The 24,723-nt window shown below is 41.3% G+C and overlaps 2 protein-coding genes and 1 long non-coding RNA gene across 11 annotated transcripts in view; 2 read left to right on the top strand and 1 right to left on the bottom strand.

Moving 5' to 3' along the window:
• The window catches only part of asap2a (ArfGAP with SH3 domain, ankyrin repeat and PH domain 2a), a 75,564-nt gene extending 58,126 nt beyond the window's left edge, over positions 1–17,438 (top strand). For 2 of the 9 annotated variants that reach the window (XM_083543626.1, XM_083543633.1), the window contains 18 exons: positions 97–166; positions 593–680; positions 3,583–3,631; positions 3,793–3,959; positions 5,102–5,235; positions 5,491–5,585; positions 5,980–6,169; positions 6,805–6,890; positions 7,044–7,159; positions 7,730–7,797; positions 7,884–7,991; positions 8,389–8,596; positions 9,364–9,510; positions 9,698–9,824; positions 13,036–13,121; positions 13,279–13,358; positions 13,488–13,607; positions 15,672–17,438. In XM_083543626.1, coding sequence (XP_083399752.1) covers positions 97–166; positions 593–680; positions 3,583–3,631; positions 3,793–3,959; positions 5,102–5,235; positions 5,491–5,585; positions 5,980–6,169; positions 6,805–6,890; positions 7,044–7,159; positions 7,730–7,797; positions 7,884–7,991; positions 8,389–8,596; positions 9,364–9,510; positions 9,698–9,824; positions 13,036–13,121; positions 13,279–13,358; positions 13,488–13,607; positions 15,672–15,746 — 2,014 coding nt within the window. In that variant the 3' untranslated portion in view covers positions 15,747–17,438. Of the gene's footprint in view, positions 1–96; positions 167–592; positions 681–3,582; positions 3,632–3,792; positions 3,960–5,101; positions 5,236–5,490; positions 5,586–5,979; positions 6,170–6,804; positions 6,891–7,043; positions 7,160–7,729; positions 7,798–7,883; positions 7,992–8,388; positions 8,597–9,363; positions 9,511–9,697; positions 9,825–13,035; positions 13,122–13,275; positions 13,359–13,487; positions 13,608–15,671 lie in introns of all 9 variants that reach the window. The other 7 variants (XM_083543627.1, XM_083543628.1, XM_083543631.1 and 4 more) reach the window with 7 other exon arrangements.
• Positions 1–24,723, top strand: part of LOC310727394 — a 766,835-nt gene that overhangs the window by 663,528 nt on the left and 78,584 nt on the right. The gene's annotated exons all lie outside the window — the stretch shown is intronic.
• Positions 18,250–24,604, bottom strand: itgb1bp1 (integrin beta 1 binding protein 1). Its single transcript, XM_083543808.1, has 7 exons — positions 23,863–24,604; positions 21,770–21,906; positions 21,602–21,680; positions 21,383–21,513; positions 21,059–21,151; positions 19,470–19,619; positions 18,250–18,893 (listed from the first exon to the last, which is right to left on the bottom strand). Exons 2-7 carry the CDS (start codon positions 21,839–21,841, stop codon positions 18,822–18,824), a joined length of 597 nt encoding a protein of 198 aa, XP_083399934.1. The 5' UTR covers positions 21,842–21,906; positions 23,863–24,604; the 3' UTR covers positions 18,250–18,821.

The following is a 24,723-nucleotide window of genomic DNA, read 5'->3' on the forward strand; positions in this document are numbered from 1 at the left end:
CATGTCATGAAAACACCTTCGACATTCATTTAACTGTATTGAAGCCCTGAAGGGCTGCAGCATTGAGATGACTCTGTTCCTGTTTCCTTTCTCCAGTCTTCGTAAAGTGTGGCAGAAGAGGAAGTGCACTGTGAAGAACGGCTACCTGACCATCTCCCACGGGACGGTGAGCCAAAGTGTTACTAAACTGCATATTCCCTCGCTTCTCCTCTTCTTTTCTCTTTAATCCACTTCATATTTATCAAATCTTAACAAGAATCTCCTACTGTTTTTCTGTTCATTTTTTGTCTGGACATCATGTGTGTTGAGTAATGCTACAAACTTGTTCCGTTTTTTTTTTTTTTTTTTTTTTTTTTCCCGGCTTGGAATTTTCCCTCTTTTCCCAAAAAAAGAAAAAAAGAGAAACAGAGCCGCACCTACTTCACGACCATGCAGGAGTGTGGCTCTAATGACCTCAGAATGCCGTCAATCCTCAGTAGAGGACTTGCAGCTGCTTTTTCGGAAGTTTTTTTTTTTTTATTGTTTTTCCATTCGCTTTGCTAATTTATTCTATCTCTCTCTTTCTGTTTCATTCTTTCACTTGTTCTCTCAGCCAAACAGACCACCAGCCAAGCTCAACCTCCTCACCTGCCAGGTCAAGCACAACCCAGACGAAAAGAAAAGCTTCGACCTCATCTCACGTATGGCAATACACTTTCAAAACCAGAAAAGTGTATTTTCACACACACACACACACACACACACACACACACACACACACACACACACACACACACACACACACACACACACAGCCTGAATTTTGCAGACCTTTCCTGTCCCTCTTTCCCTGCAAAGTCACTCATCTCTAAGCCTTTGACATTTATCTCAGGTATACAGACTTGTTCTGAGCTCTAGGCGCTTGAATAAATGGGATTATATATTATAACTCTACCACAATCTTCTTCTTCTTCTTTCAGCTTTTCCCATTAGGGGTCGCCACAGCGGATCAACTACCTGCATGTCTTCCCTCACCACATCCATAAACCTCCTCTTTGGCCTTTCTCTTTTCCTCCTTCCTGGTGGCTTCATCCTCAACATTTGCTTACTGATATACCCCATGTTCCTCCTCTGCACATGTCCAAACCAGCTCAATGCCGCCTCCCTCACCTCGTCTCCAAAACATCCTACATGCGCTGTCCCTTTAATAAACTCATTTCTAATCCTGTTTATCCTCGTCACTCCCAACGAAAACCTCAACATCTTCAGCTCTGCTACCTCCAGCTCCGCCTCCTGTCTTTTACTCAATGCCACTGTCTGTAAAACATACAACATCACAGGTCTCACCACAGTCCTATAAACTTTCCCTTTCACTCTTGCAGATACCCTTCTATCACAAATCACTCCTGTCACTCTTCTTCACCCACTCCACCCTGCCTGCATGCTTTTCTTCACTTCTCTAACACACTCTCCATTACTTTGCACTGTTGACCCCAGGTACCTGAACTCCTCCACCTTCTCCACCTCTTCTCTCTGCAACCGCACCACTCCACTGCCCTCCCTCTCATTCACATGTACTCTGTTTTACTCCTACTGACTTTCATTCCCCTTCTCTTCAGCACGTACCACCACCTCTCCAGGCTCTTTTCAACCTGCTCCCTACATCCGCAAATATCACGGAGATGCAGTCCAATCTCCACTGTTGTCACCCTGTCCTCATACATGTCCTGCACCACCCTCATACTTTCTCAGACATGCCTGACTTCCTCATACAATACCACAACTCCTCTCTTGGCACTCTGTCGTACGCTTTCTCTAAATCCACAAATACACAATGCAGCTCCTTCTGTCCTTCTCTATACTTCTCCATCAACATTCTCAAAGCAATTAATGCATCTGTGGTGCTCTTCTATGAAGAAACCATACTGCTGCTCACAGATGGTCACCTCTTCTCTTAGCCTGGCTTCCACTACTCTTTCCCATAACTTACAATATTTATCAATACATCTATTCACACATCAGTAAAAGTGTGAATTATGTATTATGTCATGATGACCAGCTTTGATTACACTGGGCTACAAGTCAAATCAATGTTCCGTTGAGTCTGTTCCGTTTATTCCAACATTATCATTACAATAAGAACAAGTTGCACAGGGATTTATAGGGTGGATGCAACACACACAATGATTAAAATAAGCCTCTTACATCATTCCCAGGCTTCACTACTTCCCCAGTAGGTTTGTAATTTTGTAGTTGGTGCCAAAATCTCTTTCATGCAGTTTGGTTTGCTTTCCTCTGTGTTGTAAAGTGTTTTTTCAGGGGTTTATAAATCACCTTTTTCATTACTCAGCAATTACTTTTAATAATGCTGCTTGTGTACCTAAAGGAAGCGCAAACCTGCCTATAATCACAGTAGCTCTATTTAGTTTTAATGGCCATTGCACAGTATGTGTGTGTGTTTAAATATAATAGATCTGCATTTACACATCTTTATTTGTTATTGTATTACTGCTGGTCTAGAACTGGTACTGAGGTTCCCCAAATTCTTGCCCCAACACCCAGTGACACATTACTTGAATCCCTACATGATCATCTCTCCTGGGGATCCATGAGATTATGGATTAAGAACAGGAGCTTTGAGGATTTGGATTTGGACTGTAGTTAATGTCAACAGTCTGCTACACTGACTCAGGAATACAGTTTGCTTCTGATCACCATCACTGCACACCTCAACATCCTTTAGCTGTAATAAATGGACATTGGGTGCAACCCCGATGAGGATGAGGTTCCCTCTTAAATCTGGTTCCTCTCAAGATCTCTTCCTTATGCCATCTCGAGGAGTTTTCCTTACCGCAGTCGCCACCGGCTCGTTCATCAGGGACAAACTTACACTTATAAAGAACAGTTTTATTCATTCTTTATCACCACATTATCTGTGTAAAGCTGCTTTGAGACGAGGTTCATTGTCGAAAGCGCTACGCAAATAAAAATTCGATTTGAATCATGTCACTAAACGTGCTATGGCAGGAGTTTTGAGTCGTTATGATCGTTTATAATGATCCTCTCCACATTTCAAGATTGCTGCTTCATCATCAAATGTTTGTCACCAAACATTGTGTTTATACATGTATGAATCAGTTCTGTTATCAACTATCTGTGCTCAGTCTACTCATAAAATCATTGTATGACATCACAACATTACTCTAGCTGCCATGGCTGGTAATCATCATGTCATTGATGCATCACTGACTGTCATGACCATGCATAAGATATATGGTTATGTCATGTCTTCTGATGCATGGTTTAAGGAGTGGCATACAGTGATTTATAGCAGTAGGCACATAATGATAAGGAATTCAAAAGGCCCAAGAGGGCTTTCACAAAGAAAATGCTTTTAATGCAGAATAAACAAGCAAAAACACATCTTTTATATAATGAGGTATTAGTTTTGTATATACAGTATGTGGTGTTTGTGTGCATGTCTGTGCACAGCACCACTGCATGTAAAATAAACAGAATTCTTCTTTTATTCATAATCACCTCTTCTAACACTCATTTTTCTCCCCCTCTCTCACTCCCTTCCGCTATCCTTCCGTCTCGCAGATGACCGAACGTATCACTTTCAGGCAGAGGATGAGGCCGAGTGCCAAATGTAAGCATGCGTGTGTTTTCTGCACTGAAAAGGAAACTTTTTTCCTCATGTAGTTCCTTTTCCTGGACTCCTAATTACCCTTATCCGAATCCATTACACTCTCGTACATCTCAAATCACGCGCTCTTCCTGCGTCTCTTCCTTTGGTTTGTTTCTGTCCAGCTGGATCTCGGTGCTGCAGAACAGTAAAGAGGAAGCGCTCAACAACGCCTTTAAGGGAGACCAGCACGTGGGCGAGAACAACATCGTGCAGGAGCTGACTAAAGCCATCCTGGGCGAGGTCAAGCGAATGACTGGCAATGACGTCTGCTGTGACTGCGGCGCTCCAGGTGAGCGTCTCAGAGCAGGAACAAAAGGCTTTGTGATAGACTGAGAGCTGAAATGATTCAATTTGTTTAATGAGGGTGACAAGGAAGGGGACAAATATATTTGGACTGTAACATTCATAGGGAATTTTTAAACGAGATTCAAAAATGTGCTTGTGTAGAGATTTGTGATCATTCAACCACAATGGTGTAATAAAGGTGAGGTGAGGAGGCCTGGGGTGCAGTCAGCGTTCATCTCAAAGGTGTTGAATTGAGGTGGAGTCAAAGCCTCTATAGCAGGGCACTCAAGATCTTACACTTCAAACCATGTAAAATCTATCTTCATGGAGCTCGTCATGGGTCAGGGTATCGTCATGCAGGAGCAGATTTTGGGTTTCGTAGTTCAAGTGAAAGGAAAATTTGATGCTAAATCATCCAGTAGAATTGTGTTCCTCCATCTTTGTTGTACCAGTTTGGAGAAGAACTATATATGGATGGAAAAGCCAAGTGTCTCAATACTTTTGTCCATGAAATGAATTTATAATTGCATCCAGGAACCTTCCTCGATGTCTTTAGCTGCTGTTGTACAGTTTCTAAAATGTGGAAAATGCTTTCTCAGGAGGCCATAATGATAGATCATTTCCTGTATGGAATTATATATAAAGTATATCCAAGATTTATTTCTATAGTATTGTCCTCTGAAATGTGAGTGGTGTACTCACTTATGTGAGATACTGTAAGTGTGTTATGCTATTGCATGTCTTATCCCCTAAATCAGGTCTGGTTCAAGCTTTTATCAGATTTCACATAATTGGTTAAATGTGTGCTATAAGATTTTTCATGCTCTTTCATGTTTTTCAAAACACCTGTCTTTGCCTCAGAGTGTGTTAGAGGGCATACAGTGTTTAAACAACCACAAAGCATGAATAACAAGGGGCAAGCCAAACACATCTGTGTGTAAAAAAAAAAAAAGAATAAAAAAGTATTAATAATGAATAAATGAATAACCCTCTATAAACCTCTATGACCAGGTAAAGATTAAGGGGGGTGGTGACTTCTTGAATACATTACCACACTTTCACAAACAGTATATCATGTGGTCATAGACTCCTGTTTTAACATTTATTGGTATTCACTGAAACATCATGTCCATGTCTTTTCGGCAGGACCCACATGGCTGTCCACTAACCTGGGGATTCTGACCTGTATAGAATGCTCGGGGATCCACAGGGAGTTGGGAGTGCACTACTCCAGAATTCAGTCCCTCACGCTGGACGTCCTCAGCACATCCGAACTCTTGGTTGGTGTTTCATATTTAGCTGTTGCAGCATAGATACGTTTTACTCCGACAATCTTACTGACCTTCATGGAATCACTACATCTGATTATAAAAGAATTATTATTTATATTGAACATTTTTTTTTACACAATTACATCTTTAGTCTGCGAACAATAAAAGCACAGATTAAAATTTTTTTATGTACATGGTTATAGAAAAGCTCCACTGTTGTAGCCCTTTGTATATTCGGTGCGTGTCTATGCGTGTGTCCTGCAGCTGGCCAAGAACGTAGGGAATGCTGGCTTTAACGAGATCATGGAAGCGTGTCTGAGTGCGGAAGATGGGGTCAAACCAAATCCTACCAGTGACATGTAAGTGATGTTCTCTTGCTTGTCTGTTTGTGCTTACAGCTCTCACAATAGAGCGCCGAAATGTTACTGTGCAATATTATTTTTATTTGGGACAGCACCCGGTCTAATATAGTATACACATGTAATATAAATGCATTATAATCTCACTCTGGAAATCCTGAGAGCAAGAAAAAGTGATGAATCCGTCTTGTTTGAACAATCCAATAAACTGCTCTGAAACGAAGCAAACAAGACCTTGTAACCTTATGTGAAGCAGTTTTTTTCTGCAAAACAAACAGAAATTCTGAAATGTCCTCCAGTTGTTGTGTTATTTTTGTCACTGGACCAAACACTGCAGTGGACAGTGTCAGAGCTTTTCCTTTCGTGTTAACCTCTTGTTCTCTCGGCTTTTTAGGCAGGCCAGGAAAGACTTCATCACGGCTAAATACACAGAAAAGCGCTTCGCTCGGAAAAAACATCCAGACACCTCATCCAGACTGCATACCTTGTGTGATGCGGTGAAGGCACGTGACATCTTCTCCCTCATCCAGGTCTACGCTGAGGGAGTGGACTTAATGGAACCCATTCCTCTGGCTAACGGGCATGTGAGTCTTCCCCGAAGCGTTTTGATAGAGAATTATCAATGTTTTACTGCTGTTGTTGTTATTTATCTGTGTAGTGTTTATATCACACAATTGAGCCAGTGTAGATTTGCGGAAAATCCTTTAAGTAGCCAGAATTCAGTCCAGTTTATCTAAAAGTTAAAGATTCATCATGTGATTCAGTAAAGCCAATAGGAGAGGAATGTAGTAGTCGGAGTGAGGAATTGCTCATATATGAACTTCGACGTGCCAGTGATTGGCCAGTGTTGGCTGTGATAATGGTTCTAGTGGTGGTCTAGTGGTTAAGATGCAGCGCTCTCACCACTGTGACCCGGGTTCAATCCCCGGTCAGGGAACCAACCCCAGCCACTCTCAGTGCCGGTCCCAAGCCCGGATAAATTGGGGAGGGTTGCGTTAGGAAGGGCATCCAGCGTAAAACATGCGCCAGATCCGCTGTGGCGACCCCTAACGGGAGAAGCCCAAAGAAAGTTTATTGTCAGCGACAGATAGGCTGGGAGTCCTGGGAGCTGTCATACATAATATTACTGAGAAAATATCCTGGAAAACAACCTGGAAACTCTGTAGGATATCAGTGTGAAATGTGTTCCAAGTTTGTTGGGCTTTTTTTCCCCTTGTAGGAACAAGGAGAGACCGCCCTGCATCTGGCGGTGAGGCTGGTCGACAGAACCTCGCTTCATATCGTGGACTTCCTCACTCAAAATAGGTAATGGCCTGAATCCAACACATAAACGTTGTATATTCCAAACCTTACTAATGTTGTAAGCCAGTTAAACTCACCCTAAGCCTTTCCACAGTGAAGATAATTCTAAGTAATGCGCTGAGAGACTTACTCTGAACTTTGTCGTTTGATCTGAAGTGTGAATCTGGATAAGCAGACGGCGAAAGGAAGCACGGCGCTGCATTACTGCTGTCTCACGGACAACAGCGAGTGCCTCAAACTGCTCCTGAGAGGCAAAGCTTCGATAGATATCGGTAAGAAAACCCATCGACCGAGCGCCTCCTGCTTTTTCTTTCTTCCGTGAGAAACAGAAACGTTTCCACTGTTTGAGTTAAAGTCGTCTTGTTTTTATTTAGCTTTATTCTTTCACATTCTTCTGCTTGGGCTGTTTTGAAAGCTGGTCGTGGCGATAAGAGACAGGATTTGTGTTTGGCATTGTCCCCAGTGTTGTCTATGGGAATTGAGCTAATTAATGTTCTTCTGGTGAACAGCAAAAAAAAAAAAAAAAACAGGGGAGCCAGGACCAGTGGAGCACTTGTGCATGTGTGTGTTTTTTTTAAAAAAGACATTCTGTTGGTCATCAAAAAACCTTTCTACTTTTAAAAACCTAAAGTTTTGAGTTTATTTTTACGGATTACGTTGAGCTACAGTAATACAGTTTGGTGCAAAAATATAGTGATATAAATGCCGGTTTCGAAAAGCAGAACAAAGAGCCTGTGAAGAAAATCCCTTTCCATTCAGCTTTAGCCTGCCAATGTAAATAACTAGCGCTTTTAATGATGCTCCTGAATATAAAACTGTGACACTATTGACGCTGCGTGCAGCTAACGAGGCGGGTGAAACCCCACTGGACATCGCCCGGAGACTCAAACATCTGCAGTGTGAGGAGCTGGTGAGTCACGCTCACTGTTACACATCAGCTATGGCTTAATGTAGTTGCATCTCAGAGTTTTACCAGCGTCTGCTTTGTGTGCGCAGCTGAACCAGGCGCTCGCTGGCAAGTTTAACGCGCACGTGCATGTCGAATACGAGTGGCGGCTACAGCACGAAGACCTAGACGAGAGTGATGAAGATTTGGACGAGAAGGTACCAATGTGTTTTGCTGTCGTGACTCTTTTTTTCAACGAAAGTTACTACATGGATTCCGTATACGAGTCAAATATACTATAAAATATCCATCAGTATTCATTGTGTAATAGAGGTGTCAGGATGTTTTGTTCCTTGAACCATTTATTTATAAAAACTCAAGCCAGTGACACCAGTGCTCCTAGATTTTAATGACATTGTTCTTATTTTTATTGGGATTACACTCAATTTTATTTTCATAAAGTTTTAAACTGTCATTAAAAGAGAAACAAGAGAATGTAGATTTATTGCATTCTCTGTCCTGTGTGTGTGAGCGACTGTAAAACGAATTCAGTATGTGTGCTGCTTATGATACTGTATGACTGTCTTTGTGACCTACGACCTTTTCTATCTCCAGTCCAGTCCCCTGCGGCGGGACGAGAGGCCGGTCAGTTGCTATACGCCCGGCAGCTCAGTGATGCAGCCCATCACAGCCAAGGACAAACAACAGCGGTGCTACGTTCCAAACCTGGTCAACAATGAGACATACGGGACCATCGTCAACACCAGCCCATCCAGTGGGGTCCTGTCCACTTCAGCTCCTCCACTGCCTCCCAGAAATATCGGTAACTGCTTTTTTTTTTTTTTTTTTTTGACAAATAGCTGTTGATGGATCCCCTAATCCAGTCTATTTTTGAACTTTAAGTGTGAAAATCTGACTCTATAAGGATAATAATAATTGTCTCGTATCCCAAACAAATATATATCTCATTTAAGTTACTTTGCTTGATCTAAAGGTCATAAATTGCACTGAAAGGTCGCAAGAGAGCCAGCAGAGAAAGATGAATGACTCGGCACAAGCTATAAATGCCCAACATCCTTTTTTTTTTTTTTTTTTTTTTTTATATAGCAGTGTCTCATATTATCAAGGCCAATATATTAATAATTCCCATTTAAGCCAGACTGTTGCTCTACGATCAGGTTTTGCCTATATCTAAATCTATTGCCACACTTCATTGAAAAAAAGAAACAAAAAAAGTATATGCCGGATTGTTTTCGTAATATAGTTTTAGTTCTATACCAGACTTCAGTTAGGCTCATCGCTTAATGTAGAGCGCAGGAGTGAGACTCTTTGCTTTCTTGAGGTAAATCTGTTCACGCTGTGGCATTGTGCCGTGCTCCTCCAGACTCTGCTGTAATTAAGGCCTGGAGCTGAGCCACGGTTTAGAAAAAGTATCTGCCCGGAACTTTGTCTTCCTCTCGAGAAAACAAAAAGCAGCCTCTTCTAGGGTGTGGGCAAAGAAGCTGGGCAAACTTTCTGTTTTGGGTTTGCACGTCCAATGCCTTTCTCGCTCTCTCTCATTCTTCCACACACACACACTAATCTCAATAGGGCAGCTGACTGGTCCCAGCGGAGTTCTCCAAACTTCTCCAGCATGGAAGCCCGGCTCCATAGATCTCTCAGGCAGGCAGAGATCCTCCTCAGATCCCCCTAACATGCATCCACCCGTTCCGCCTATGCGAGTCACTTCATCCTCCTGTGAGTTTGTGATCCTGTACATGGATTAACACAAGATTAAATGACACAAGATGAGACAAGTAATTTCTTAAGTCTGCACCAAGATGCCAATTAGAATTTGAATTCAAACTTTAATCAAAAATAAGCCTTGTGGGTCTTTGATACATGTTGATGGTAGGTTGCACAACTAACGCTGTACTCTGTGCAGTCGTAGCACCAGCCGCTCCTCCTCCACCTGTATCTAAAGCAGCCGGTGTGATGGAGGCCATGACCATGCAGGGGAAAACCGGACAGGTGGCTCAGGGTCCAAGCATCAACAGGGGAGCTGCTACAAGGTCAGAATTGTAACACACACACACACCAGATTTCCAGTTTCTATCCCAGTTGGGGAAACTTCTGATCTTGAAATCTTGAATTTTGCCTTAACATCTGGTCCACAATATTGATGTTAATAGTTATAGATTTTTATGCCACAATTAATGTTAATATCTTGTGCAATCATTTCAGTACAATAATAATAATTGTATTTTACTTAATATATAACTTGTGTATATTTGAAATCAATTTCTTATATATTTTTCTTACGTTATCAGTGAGAACAAGGGTCACTTTGCACATATATAATGCAATGGTCTACAGGGCACTATGGCTTTGTTTAGGTCATTAATTCCTGTTCAAGGTCTTTTTCCAAGCATGTAGCTAAGCTACGCTGTGTGCTAAGTAGGGTTCCACATTATCAGTGACTAAAAAGATCATGATGATGATAATACTGACTAAATCAGCCTTGTAGTCCCCTGATCAAACTTAAACGAAAGCATCAGCGTCTCTGTTTGTAATGCAATGGGTTAGATACGGTTGCCTAAGTAGTTGGGTTTGGTGCAAATCAGCGCAACGTTTATCTGACTGAACTCAGATTTGGGAGTGAAGTTATAGGCAGTGCTCTCCAACATGATTTTGGAAGAATGATGTTCATTTGGAAAATAGAGATCCAGAAATGTTTGGTGGTCTAACAACTGATTTAATTCGCTTTGTATGTTTTCTTTCCTTTCATTTGTCACCTGTAGGCAGAGGTGGGAAGTGATGAAGTACAAATAATTCTTCACTGCACTTAAGTAGAATTTTCTGGATTTTTCAGTACTTTACTTCACTATTTATTTTTCCGGATATTTTTTTACACAAATATCTGTACATTCTACTTCTTACATTTTGAAAACAGACTCGTTGCTTTAGTTTTAATCTATTTAGTGTCTTGATCAATATTTTTTCTCTTCGTTGCGTGACACTTTCAGCCCATCTACCTATTTCCTGCCATTGCACTGCTTTTTCAATCTACCACTGGTGTATTTCCTGACTCTCACACACCACAGATGTAGGCTAGTCTACAAAGCTAATAATGAGCAAGATGGAAGGCAACAAGAAGTACAGTATAGCTAACGTTAATGAGACAGAGGGAGTCAGTGATGTAAACATGACTAAGAACAAAGACATTTCTGATCACCTTATCATCATTATCTTTTCTCTGCTTGTGTTCTACAGTGAGGAAAATAAGTATTTGAACACCCTGCTATTTTGCAAGTTCTCCCACTTAGAAATCATGGAGGGGTCTGAAATTGTCATCGTAGGTGCATGTCCACTGTGAGAGACATAATCTAAAAAAAAATCCAAAAATCACAATGTATGATTTTTTTAACTATTTATTTGTATGATACAGCTGCAAATAAGTATTTGAACACCTGAGAAAGTCAATGTTAATATTTGGTACAGTAGCCTTTGTTTGCAATTACAGAGGTCAAACGTTTCCTGTAGTTTTTCACCAGGTTTGCACACACTGCAGGAGGGATTTTGGCCCACTCCTCCACACAGATCTTCTCTAGATCAGTCAGGTTTCTGGCCTGTCGCTGAGAAACACGGAGTTTGAGCTCCATCCAAAGATTCTCTATTGGGTTTAGGTCTGGAGACTGGCTAGGCCACGCCAGAACCTTGATATGCTTCTTACAGAGCCACTCCTTGGTTATCCTGGCTGTGTGTTTCGGGTCATTGTCATGTTGGAAGACCCAGCCTCGACCCATCTTCAATGCTCTAACTGAGGGAAGGAGGTTGTTCCCCAAAATCTCGCAATACATGGCCCCGGTCATCCTCTCCTTAATACAGTGCAGTCGCCCTGTCCCATGTGCAAAAAACACCCCCAAAGCATGATGCTACCACCCCCATGCTTCACAGTAGGGATGGTGTTCTTGGGATGGTACTCATCATTCTTCTTCCTCCAAACACGTTTAGTGGAATTATGACCCAAAAGTTCCATTTTGGTCTCATCTGACCACATGACTTTCTCCCATGACTCCTCTGGATCATCCAAATGGTCATTGGCAAACTTAAGACGTGCCTGGACATGTGCTGGTTTAAGCAGGGGAACCTTCCGTGCCATGCATGATTTCAAACCATGACGTCTTAGTGTATTACCAACAGTAACCTTGGAAACGGTGGTATCAGCTCTTTTCAGGTCATTGACCAGCTCCTCCCGTGTAGTTCTGGGCTGATTTCTCACCTTCCTTAGGATTATTGAGACCCCACGAGGTGAGATTTTGCATGGAGCCCCAGTCTGAGGGAGATTGACAGTCATGTTTAGCTTCTTCCATTTTCTAATGATTGCTCCAACAGTGGACCTTTTTTCACCAAGCTGCTTGGCAATTTCCCTGTAGCCATTTCCAGCCTTGTGGAGGTATACAATTTTGTCTCTAGTGTCTTTGGACAGCTCTTTGGTCTTGGCCATGTTAGTAGTTGAATTCTTACTAATTGTATGGGGTGGACAGGTGTCTTTATGCAGCTAACGACCTCAAACAGGTGCATCTAATTTAGGATAATAAATATAGTGTAGGTGGACATTTTAAAGGCAGACTAACAGGTCTTTGAGGGTCAGAATTCTAGCTGATAGACAGGTGTTCAAATACTTATTTGCAGCTGTATCATACAAATAAATAGTTTAAAAATCATATATTGTGATTTCTGGATTTTTTTTTTTTTAGATTATGTCTCTCACAGTGGACATGCACCTACGATGACAATTTCAGACCCCTCCATGATTTCTAAGTGGGAGAACTTGCAAAATAGCAGGGTGTTCAAATACTTATTTTCCTCACTGTATATGGTGGATGTTCAGTCTGGTTACATTCATTAGGTAACAAAATATGAAATTATTTTATATTAATATGATGTGAGGGCCAGTTACAAGCGTGACACTAAAACAGGTAATAGTTAAGGCTACTTTTTACTTAATTACATGTCAGAGCTCAAACTTCTTTAAATTAACTTGAGTGAAAAAGTGTAGTCAGTACTTCAACTTTTACTAGAGTCTTTTTCAACATGAGTATCTGCACTTCTACCTGAGTGAAGGACGTGTCTAATTTTGCCAGCTTTGACTAAAATCTGTATCCCCAATATGTTTTAGTGTGTGTGAGTGTGTTAATATCGGAAACATTTAGGAATAATTCATAGGATATCTAATATAAAGTAAGCGAGGATTGATTACTTGATTTAATTTTTTTACAGCTCGGACAGAAGCTACAGCAAAGGGCCACCGGCGCATTCGGACACCACAGAGAGACCAGGTAGATGTCACAGAAACGGCTTAATCTGTGAGTCAAAGATATTGAGTGTGAACTCATGTTGTACTCATTTGGGGGCGCAGTTTGAAGGCTGTGTGAACCTCAAAACTTGAGCTACTTGACATTTTAACATGTTGGATGTGCTTTGTTTTGACTGCAATGTCATTTCTTGTCTTTTGACAAGCAGCAAAGGAAGTTCCTGGATGCCCTCAAAGCTCAAGTAGTCACTCTCTGGCTCATGGCAACGTACCCAGGAAAACATACCCGGTACGTTCTATCATATCAGGAGGAAATGCCTGAAACTGACGTGATGAAATTGTAAACAAATGATTTCATGGGTGCAGTGCAGAACAGACTATATATGTTTATTCTCCGCATTCTGTGTGTGTGTGTTAGAAGCAGAGGCCGAAAAGGGTGAAGGCCATCTATAACTGCATGGCTGATAACCCTGACGAGCTGACTTTCACTGAGGGTGAGGTGATCATTGTTGATGGAGAGGAGGACCAGGAGTGGTGGGTGAGTCTGTGCGAATGTGTGTGTGAGGAACTACTTGCCTTAATAAGCAAGTAGGAAGGATGAAGGGAGTAAAGGTTTGGAACAGAGAGTGCTGGGAGAAATAAGGGAGAGATAGAGACTTTATCAACTTGCAGTTGCTGTGGTGGCCTGGACACATGCGATGACCTCATTCTTTCCTTCTGGTTGTGGGAATGCAGGCCAGCTGCTGTTCGCCTTCCTTCTTATCTTTGTTCCACTGGCGCAGTTTAATCTTTAGAACTCCACTGAGCCTCATCAGCAGCACCCTCAAATCATCATCATCATCATCATCATCTCGCAACACTTCGGCTGTGTACAGATGTGCTGCAGAGGGTTTGGGAAATACATAATCGTGCTGCACTCATTTTTGTTTTTTGTTTATCAGCAGTCGAGCTGTGCACATGTTCAGTACAGGAAGTGAACAAGAGGTCATTTGTTTCCAGTGGAAATGCCACAAAGCTCTTGGCTGCATTGGGATTTGCAAAAGCCTCGTTCCATGCTAAAGCATAACACTAAGCAAAACAATGCTTATACATTGAATCAGGAACCTCCAGACTTCCAAAACAACGTTGGGAATTTTAGGAATTCGTTGCCCTTTTATATGAAAATTTTAATGTCCTGATATTTTTGGCAATTTAATATAGAATAGTTTTTATTTGTCACGTATACATTACAGCACATCCCATTCTTCGCATATCCCAGCTTGTTCAGAAGCGGGGGTCAGAGCGCAGGGTCGGCCATGATACGGTGACGTTAAGGGCCTTGCTTAAGGGCCCAAGAGTGGCACCTTGGCGATACCAGGGCTTGAACCCCACGATAAGTAAACCAGCACCTTAACCACTAAGCTACGAATCCCCCCATCTTCCTAATATGGTGCTACATGATATATTTTTTCTTTTACATGAATCTATTTTGCAAATATAATGTACCCTGGTCATTCATAGAAGAAAGAGGCCATCATTACACTACCAGCTTTTAAGCAAGCATAGACAATGAGATGTTAATATGGTCAAATTATTTTCTTATATGATAAATAGCCTTTTTTTAATTGGCAAGAAATGATATTTCTGGTGAATAAAACTCCAAAACTCATTGCACACTTCGATACTAGGAACCATGCAGAAGCTTTTTTTTAATATGTCCAAAAAAAAAAGTTAGTTTTCCTAATCGGTAACTCCTTGAAATGGTTCTATGCTCGGTTCCAGAATTATTAATTAAATTTAAACAAATGAGAAAAATCAAACATAAAAGAACGCACCAGGATATGTGAAAACGCAATTACGCTTATGGCAGATGCCATTTATCTCATTCATACTGTACAACTGAGCAGCTATGGGGCTCAGGGGCCCGGGAGTGGCAGTTTGGTGTGGCTAGGGTTTGAACTCATGATCTTTGGTTATTGGGCAGCAGTCGAAGGCGGGGGCCTTGACAGCCCGATCCCAGGACACGGAGAAGTGTCTGGGGTATCTGCTTAGACTGCTGACCTTGCGACCCGAATTACGGATAAGCGGGAGAAGAGATGAATGAATCTTCGGATCCGAAGTCCAATGCCTTCACCACTAAGCTACCATGTCCTCACCTCCCCCTTCCTTTGATACCACAATTCATCATTTCAATAGCATTGGAAAAGCCTTTATAGATGTCCAGTTTTGCTGAGCCTCTGCCCTCTGTATTCTCTCATTCATTTTCTTAGCTAGCAGGAATCCATATAAGTGGGTTAAATGTGATGTTCATTCTGAAATGCTTTTCTGCTCACTACAGGCTAGTTGTGTTACTGAAGCCTTTCTATCAGCAATCCTTCTCTGATCTCCCTTATCAGCAAGGCTTTTCCTTTCACTGACTTTCAGATCATGTTTTTGGTACTGTTCTATAAAAGAAATTGAGACCATGCCCAAAAATCAGGCAGCGAGTCAAAGGCACTGAAATGACATGCATGTTCTTCTGCATCCTCATAATTTGCTTGCTGCTGTTTTACGATTGGCGGAAAACAGCATGTGTGAACAGTAATAACTAGATCACAAACGTTTTTTTGTTTTTGTTTTCCAGCTGGGCCATATAGAAGGAGAGCCGATGAGGAGAGGAGCCTTCCCCGTCACATTCGTACACTTCATGGCAGATTGACAGTCAAAGGTTTTTGGTGCTCACCCAGGCTGACCCCATTTTACCCTCGCATGTTTCTGACTCTGCGTTCCCAGGCTTTTTTTAATAATCACAATTATCTTCTTCATCTTCATCATGAAGCCCGTGCCTGTACGGACTCTTTCCAGACAGTTAGCTTCTTGCACCAGAAAGCACTGGAGGTTTGTTTCGGACATTGTCGCTCTTGTAGGTTTGAAGACTGTAAATTGTACGTGTGCTTCGGCTCACTTTGTTTGACTAGAAAAAAAAAAAAGTTAGTCAGTCATGTTGACACGGTAAATGCACTTTTAAATAGTAAAAAACAAACAAAAATGCTTCGTGGATTTCGACGCTGAACTGTTCGCATCCAGCTTTTAGATAATTTTGAAGGACTGGTTCCTTCATCAGACGACACGTTTATTCAGAACTTGAGCAGAAAAAAAGGCGCATGACGTGGAGTTTCACGTCTTGCCTGGGTAAAGATGGACAGAAGGCGAAATGGAGGTGTTGTTTTCTTTTGAAGCACTGCACTGGAGCAGAACGGGAATTCTGCTGTTGCCTCCCCTTGGGATCTTCCTCTGTCCCCATTTCCAAACTCGCTGCCCCACATCCAAACTTATAAATAGATTCTCCACTGCTCAAACCTGGGAGCTCCTCTCCTCCCCTCTTTTCTCCTTTCCTCCTCTCTTTTCTCCTCTCCCCTCCTCTCTGCTGAGAAAGAGATATACAGCATGCATTTCGGAATGAAAGCAGCAACCATAATAATATAATGTGTGTTTACTACATGCTATGATACTGATGCTTATTGAAGGGAAGCAGATCCGTCATAACCAGTGCAGACCACGGAACGGTCCAAAGATCGAAGTGTGAAATGAAGCGAACCTTCTTCAGGCCTGAGCGGTTTGCTGTACCCCTGCCCGGCTCTCATTTTCGTCATCGTCGTCTTTCTTCACCTTTTCCATGGTTTCACAATTCACTGCATCCTACCAATTCACTTCTTAAATAATAGCCTCATAGTGAGTTTATAATAGCTTTATGTTAATAGGACCTAGGCTCATATTTATGTCCTGTAGGTCTTGTTAAGATTTTAATGAATTTTTAGAGTTGGGTAAATAATGTCTGCCCAGGTTTTAGGAAATGTAGGACCAACCCTCCTAATGTACCCTTTAACAGGGAAAACCAAAACCATTCCTCAGTAACCGTGCATCTCCATATCACTCCATACCTTCCTTCCTTTCCCGAATGGAGATTGCACGTGTAATATTGTACAGCAATACGTTTGTGATGAAGTTTTCATTTGGTTGCAGAGCAACTCTATAGAATGTTATATGGACGTTAAATTAAAATTGATCCAGATCCCTGTTGAGCTTGAAACACAGTGACCTGTAAATTTAGCAACGAGAAAAAGACTTCCAGAATCTTCCTCTTCCTTTCAACTCATTAAAAAATTAAAAAAATAAAAATAAAAATAAAGGACCTTAGGTCTCGTGTGGTGCTGTAAATAAATGAAGAGTTTATACGTGTATATTTAATTGTGAACATTAGAGAAAAAAAAACTGAACTAAAACAGAGACCATGTCGTCGCTCTGTTCTAGAAAATAACGGTGAAGAGAAACATTTTACTCTCGTTTACTGTGTTTCTGTTGACTCTAATGTTGGATAAATAAACAAACTGGAAGTTAAATAAAAAAAAAATGGGCTTACTGAGCTTTTTTTGTGTCTTTATGAATCTAATTCTTTTTTTTTTTAAAGCATGTAAAGGGTCAATTTTTTAGGAATAAAGAGGAGGATGCAGAATATTTCAGTAGGGTCTACTGTTTGGTACGTAAATAAATTACATTGACCATTTCGACCAAAATACCTGTACAACATCACCATCTAGTGGAGTACAATTTTAATGCATCGATGCATTGCATGAAGTAAACACTCTTTACTAAATTACTGCAGTAAGTGCACCCTCAGAGATGCAAAAAAAATATTTCACAACTCAGCAATCATTTCCTTGTGCAGTGACAAGTTCTTATAATAAAGCTGACACTTATATGAGCAGTTTGCCTTCTTAAGCTGAGCACTGCAAAGCATGAAGGTGTTGGGGCGTCGTCTGTGAGGATCAAATGGTCACTTGCTGCTTAGCGGGTCTATTATTAAAGTCTATTAATGCAGAACTATTGCTATTCTCCTTCCAGGTCACATGATTTACATTAGAAGAAAATGGACCTATTAATGATTGTCATTATAAAAGAAAACATGAACAAAAAAAATGTGTAGTTCAGTGTTTTTCAAAACACTGCCACACAACCTCGTATGCAGAAGCACAGAAGGTGTTGTATGGTGCAAGGACAACGTGCCACTAAAATATGAAAAAAAAAAAAAAACACTACTAATTATGTAATAATCCATAGATAAAATCTGATGATCAAAGCTGACATTTAAGACTTTTAAAGGAAACAGAAAGACATGACAAAAAGGAAAGTAGGGGGAAGCTTTTTTTTGTAACACGAAAGGATTCAAATTGATTAAAAAAGTTTATTGTACCGTTGTTTTAAATGTTATGTACCGTACGAACTGATCCGCTCACATCCGGACCAGGATTTAGGAGTGAAAAGAAGGACAGGTCTGTATCGAACGAAACATCAGACCTCTTTAACTCTTCTCACAGAGCTACAGATAACTGGAATTTACAGCATGTTGATGTATAAGTCCTTGTGCTCCTCTGTACCTGCTGTTATTACTGTACCACTGATAGCACAAATCCCATGAGATGCTCAGTTACTGGACCACAGCAGAAACGTTACGCTGAGCTGAGCTGAGTGTATATTAAATACGTACATTAGGGCTACAGTCTGGCCTGGGATGGTGTTTAGATGATGCACACTGTAATATCAGGAGCAGAGGGATATAATGTACATAAATGATGTAAACAGTGCTTTTTGCAGAAGGCCGCTTTTGTACCCTGATCATGGAGCGGATTAACCATATACGAATCCCCTAACCTTAACCACTATGATTCTGACACTGTAAACATTATCCACAGATCATAGCTTTATGCCACTTTGACCTTCAGTGGAGAGACGGACCTCAGGATTTGTCCGAGGCCAGAACGCAGTCGAAGGAAGTTGAGAGCACTTTACAGATGGCTTGAGCTTGTTCCTGCAATAAATAGAAAAAAAATAAATGTTGGACAGAACTGTTACTGTAGTACATTATAGAAATACGCTTTCACGCTTCAACAGAAAAGGGTTGCACGAGCAGGGCGATATATACTCAAGACATGTCTGGTTTACGTTCTGTGCGGCGCAAGGCCAATAGCACGGGAGTGTGGCTTTGATCATGTGCCTTGACCAAGACATGGGGTGTAACTCCTTATAACTCCAATATGGTGCATCCAGGTCCCTTTTTTTTTCTCTTCTCAGAAATTATGGCTGGTCAGTGCAGCAAATATTGATAAAAATTATCTTAAGCGATAACGTCAAGATGATGAACACAACATAACACAAAGACTCTACTTGTATAGGAATGGATACGTAATATAACTAGAAATATGCAATCCAAATAAAACAAAATAAAACATGGCACAGACCAGATACAGTACAATGTGATTCTGGTAGAAAGCAAAAATATTTACAATGTGATAACAGAAATACAGAGGTTGTCAAGTGTTTTAATGGAAACCAGTTAAAGGGGTATAGTGTGCAGGCTATTCCTTCACTTGGTCTATAAACTTACCGCATTGCTGCACTGGTAGACCCAGATGCTACACTCCTGCTGCTTGGCATCGGTGGTGCTGAGTGCCAGGAGGTTTCTCCCAGCTCCAAGTCCATCATCATAGCACAGCATGCGCACTATCAGGTAGAGAGGGTGGCGATGTAGCACGTCCTAACGAGAGGGTAAAGCGCAGCACGGGAGTTTGAGCAAAAAAACTATCAAACAAAAAATAGTCACAAACTTCAAGACAAAAAACTGAGCCCCATAACATTAGACCAATGAAATTGCCGAATGGATTTAGGTGAACCAATGAAACTCTTTATATTAAATCAGATGCGCTCCCACTGAATCGGGCCGCACCACATCATAAATATGGATGATGTTCCTTTGACGTTTGACCTGCCGCTCACTCGGACTGTCTACAGGAAATGTGAATCATTCGTCACGCTGAAAACAACCGGGCATGAAAAAAACGCACTTCACCTGTGTTCTGAGCTGCACGGCATCGGGAGAAAAGATTCGATGCCAAAAGAAAAACTCTCAAGAGAAATAGTTGTGAAAGGAAGGAGGAAGACAGTGAACAATGACTTTCTTGGTAGGCTACTGTTTAGATACAAGCCGTGTAACAGACACTGTCTTTCATTAAAGCCTGTGTAAAGTTCAATAGTTTCAGTGTAGCACCTGCGGCTTATAGACAGGTATTTATGTTCAAAATAAAAATCTTTGTAAAATTCAGTGCCTGCAGCTTATATTTGGGTGCGTTTAATAGTCTGGAAATTACGGTATTTTACCGCAAAAACAATTCAAACAACTCAACAATACCTATATACCGCAAAATTCCGCGATACAGCGGAAAAAAACCCAAACCAAAATGAGATACTATGTTCCATGTAAAAACTTGCGTTACAGGGAGAATGCTATTATTTCACAAATTAAATTGTCTAATCATTAATATGAATATAATTTCTTTTGGTCTCAGGTGTCCTTGATAACAGTGAGTCGGCTTTCCACCAAGTCTTCAGGAAAATGGGCTTCGTGCTCTTTCTGTAACGTCAAATGCTGTTTAACTTTTTGTTTGTTTGTTTGTTAGTTTTTGCATATGTAAGTAAAAAAGGGGGGTTCGTGAGGGATCAACTTTTCATAGCTGTCATTCCATCATTAATAATAACGAGACCTTGTTTCGTGAATGTTTTACAACATTAAATATATCCTCAAAAGCACGATGGTTGAAACGGCTTGATAACCATGTTACCAAATTGCTGTAGTAGATTGTAGAGAGATTTACACTATATGCTGTTCATAAAAAATGGAAAATCTATTTTTTTTTTTATATATATAACAGTGTATATTAAAAATTAGCTAAAAAAATGTCAAAACATACAGTATGCACAAACAAAAATGCCTTGAGTATAAAGATATAGAGCCTTTTACTGTAACCTAAAATACACCAGCATACAGGTACTATATGGTCACCAAAAAGTGTGTTTGGACTGCATGAATGTTTTTAACATTATTTTTTAAAAACAAATGAGGATGTTGCACTTCCCTTAACCAAAACCGCCTTATGATAAATGTGCATATACAGATACACACATAGTGAAAAGACTTACACACTGGTCCAAAGACACCACTTTGACCCCATACTTGGACACACCCAGGATCATCTCCTCTTCTCCAGGCACAAATGGCAGCTTTCCATCTTGCTTTGGAGAGAGAATACAGAGGTTTCCAAAAATTAAACATAGAGAGTGAATGAGACGGTGGTGTTTGTCCTGACGGTACAAAAATAATATTATGGAGTGGCAACAAGACAACTCTGTGTATTTCTCCCAAAATCTTTTTTTCTAGAGCAGTGTGTTTTCTACAATGTGCATGAGATCGTTCGTGCTGTAATGCTATGCCTTAAGTTGAGCATACCTGTATTTGGACATTACCTGAGCTGCATCGATATAGCTGATCAGGTCTAACGGCTCCTGAAGGGTTTTGCTCATCTCGAAGTCCAGCTTCTCAACAGCTCCCAAATATTTAACTTTGAACTCAGCGCATGTCTCGGACACACTGTTACCTATCGGGTTCGATGTAAAGATTTCAATAATAGATTTTATTATTCATTATGGATTATGTATAGATTATGTTAACATGTGCTGGTTCACCTGAGCTCTTGGTGGAGTCTGTATCAAGACTAGCGACTGTGCTGGACCTGGACAAGCCTCCCAGACTGGAGTCTACAGACTAGATGGAGACAGAACAGGTGCTAGTGCTATTATTTGAACTGCCTTGTACCTCGCAGTTGAGACGGGTCAGAGTGCAGCACAGCTCACCTTGCTCTTAGTGCTGATCTCACTGCTTTGGGAGCTGCTGCTGCTGTGGCGCTTCTTGACCTTGCGGAACATTCTTCACCACGACACCACATTCTTCAGCATGACGCCAGCACTCCAGGTCTCCTAACACCAGTCCTCTAAACACAATTCAACCAACGCTTATAAAAAGGAGCAAAGAGCAGTGAGGCAGGCAGATCATTGATCAGTCTGCCTTCGTACATAAACAGTGGAGAGTGCTGCTTTCTGCAGGCAAATAGAGAAACTCAGCTGGCCTTTACATGCCTTTACATCAGCAGCAGTAAATCCTTTGAGGCATAGACTGCACAAGACCCTTGAAGGTCTTAAGCAAATCCTTCAGTTAGGTAAGTTGCCAGGTAAGGCCTACATGGATCAGACTTGTTTGTCCAGCACATCCCACAGATGCTTGATGGAATTGAGATCTGGGTAAATCAGAGGGAAATCAGCATTTTGAAATCTTGGTCATGCTCCTCAAAACCAAATGAAAGGGGAGTCCTGTTCAATGCAGGCACTGCCATTAGGAAATAACTTCCATGAAGAGGCTTGATGTGTTTGCCCATTTTTCCTGCTTCCAACACATCAACTTGCCTAATAAATCCCCTTGAGGTTTGCCAATGAAAGAGGATAATCATGTTATTCAACTGAACGAAGACCAAGGAAAAAAATCTCACACTATATTAAAAACCCAACGCAACAATGCTGTGTGCCGAATCACTCTTCCCGACAGCACACGCTCCGCCATGTCAGTGTCTCTTCTGTGCTATGAATAGTTAACCACCAAAATAACTCGTCTGGAAAAATCCCTTGGTGCTGCCACAGGAACAGCCTAAATATCACCATGATGCTACCAACAATAACCATAACGATGACTGTAGATGTTCTTCTTGGACAGCTTTAGGTCTGCAACGACTGTGCCCTCAAGTCTTCATCGTTAAAGTCAGTTAAAATAGATTTGAGTAAACTATATGTTTAATGTATCTGTTTACTATTAGTCTAAAACTAGAATTAATTCTAAACTGCTCCCATTCAAGTTTCCTTATGAGCACATGGCTTCCTGTTTTTGACTATAATACACAGTTATAGAATTGAATTTTTTATTATTGTAATTATCTGGTGTAACCTGGATGACTAGGGGTTCCCCCTCTCTTCCCAAGGTTTCTTCCTCATGTGGCGTCATGGTGTTTTTTCCAACCATCTTCATCTCTCACTTGCCCATTTCGGGTACGTTTATAAATACAAGTTTATAATTGAACCATTTCTCTGTGGGATCAATAGTGTTCTGATTCTGATAAATATATATATATTATATGTGTGTGTGTGTGTAAAAAACTGGCTTCCCATCTACAGTAGGATGTACTCCCCTCTTATACAATGTTTCCAGAAGATCCACTGTGATCCTGACCAGGATATCGTTATTGCACATGAAGAAATGAAATGTTCTGTAGGATGAATCCTTTATTGGGAGTTCTTATTATTCTATATCAATAATCTGAAAGTAAAACCGACCATTACAGAACAGCACTGTGTAACCTGAGTGTCCTAGAGCAGATGAAGTGCACAGATGTCTAGTGTGAACCGAAAGCCAGTTGTCCATGCACACACCCATCACCCCGCACACACCCATCACCCCACACACACACACACACACACACACACACACACACACACACACACACACACACACACACACACACACAGCATTTCTGTAGTGTCGGTGTTGCTGGTGTGGGGACACTGGACACTTGCGTCTCCTGGCCAAATTGTCTCACATTGTCTCAGGAGCGCGCGCGGGAAACTCCAAACCACTTGTCCGGCTTTGGGCTCTAGACGCGTCCGCGTGCGCGCGCGGTCTCGCCCCAGACAGGATCTCCGCGCGCGCTCGCGAGCGCCGAACTAATCTCCGGTTGCGCATTTCTTATGAATGAGATCACCGCGGAAGTAACGGAAACCCGTTGCTAGGAAACACCCACGCACCCCCCCACCCCCTCCCCTTCTCACCCGTACCACCTACATTCGTTAGTCTCGCGCCTGGAACGAAACAGGAAACAGGACTGTAAAGGCAGCGCGGCTCTCACCTCTGCTCCGGACGTCTGTAGAGCGGGGCCACTTTAATAGCGTACTGAGACCGAGGGCCATCAAAGTACCGCGCCTCCGGATCTCTCTCTCTCTTTCTCTCTCTCTCTCTCTGTGAGTGTGTTTTGGCTGAGACTGGCGTTGACACTTCACTTCCTGTGCGCCTCCACCCAGCTGCTCTTAAAGGGGCCGCGGCCTGAGACTGAGGCTTCACCCTGCAGCTCACTAACATCAACAAAGGACGCTGTGTGCTTCGTGGTCAGGAGGTGAAATCCCCAAAGCTGCAAACTTCCGTGCAAACTTACTAACAGGAAATCAAGTCTATTTATTAACAGAGTAGTATTACAACATTTATAACGATTTATAAATAAATAACATGTAGCGCAGGCCCAATTAACCATTACACATTTAACAGCGGTTGTTTTACTGATCACTGATTTATTTTATATAAGGAAAGTATAAGACCAAAATCAACACACACACACACAAACACACACAATGTACTTAAAAAAAAATAAAAAAAAAGGGTTAATTGCGCAGATCCCTTGACTCTATAGACTATAAAGATTATTATTTTTAGTTGAAATAAATGTGTTTAAAGAGCTCACATGAAGGTTTGCTTGGTGGAAATAATGATGAAAGAACTGATTTGCAAGAGAAGTGAAATCGTCTATAATTTCCTACTATATAAAGTGTCCTGTAAAGTGTAAAATGTTACTGTGGGCAAAAGCTTGTTACACAGAGACCCGATCTCAAATCCTTTTATTATTATTATTATTATTATTATTATTATTATAACTTATAGTGGCTAAGAAATAAGCTGTTGTTCTGCACAATTTCCGCTAAGGGGCGATAATGATCAC

This window comes from Silurus aristotelis, assembly GCF_946808225.1.
Source record: "Silurus aristotelis genome assembly, chromosome: 6".
Lineage (NCBI taxonomy): Eukaryota > Metazoa > Chordata > Actinopteri > Siluriformes > Siluridae > Silurus > Silurus aristotelis.

Bases quoted from the DNA above. Each gene is read 5' to 3' on its own strand.
- itgb1bp1 (XM_083543808.1), bottom strand. From the start codon at position 21,841: ATGTTCCGCAAGGTCAAGAAGCGCCACAGCAGCAGCAGCTCCCAAAGC. The intron at 21,514-21,601 runs GTGAACCAGCAC...CGAACCCGATAG, and splicing joins AGACTCCACCAAGAGCTCAG to GTAACAGTGTGTCCGAGACA. The intron at 21,152-21,382 runs GTAATGTCCAAA...CTCTCTCCAAAG, and splicing joins GCTATATCGATGCAGCTCAG to CAAGATGGAAAGCTGCCATT.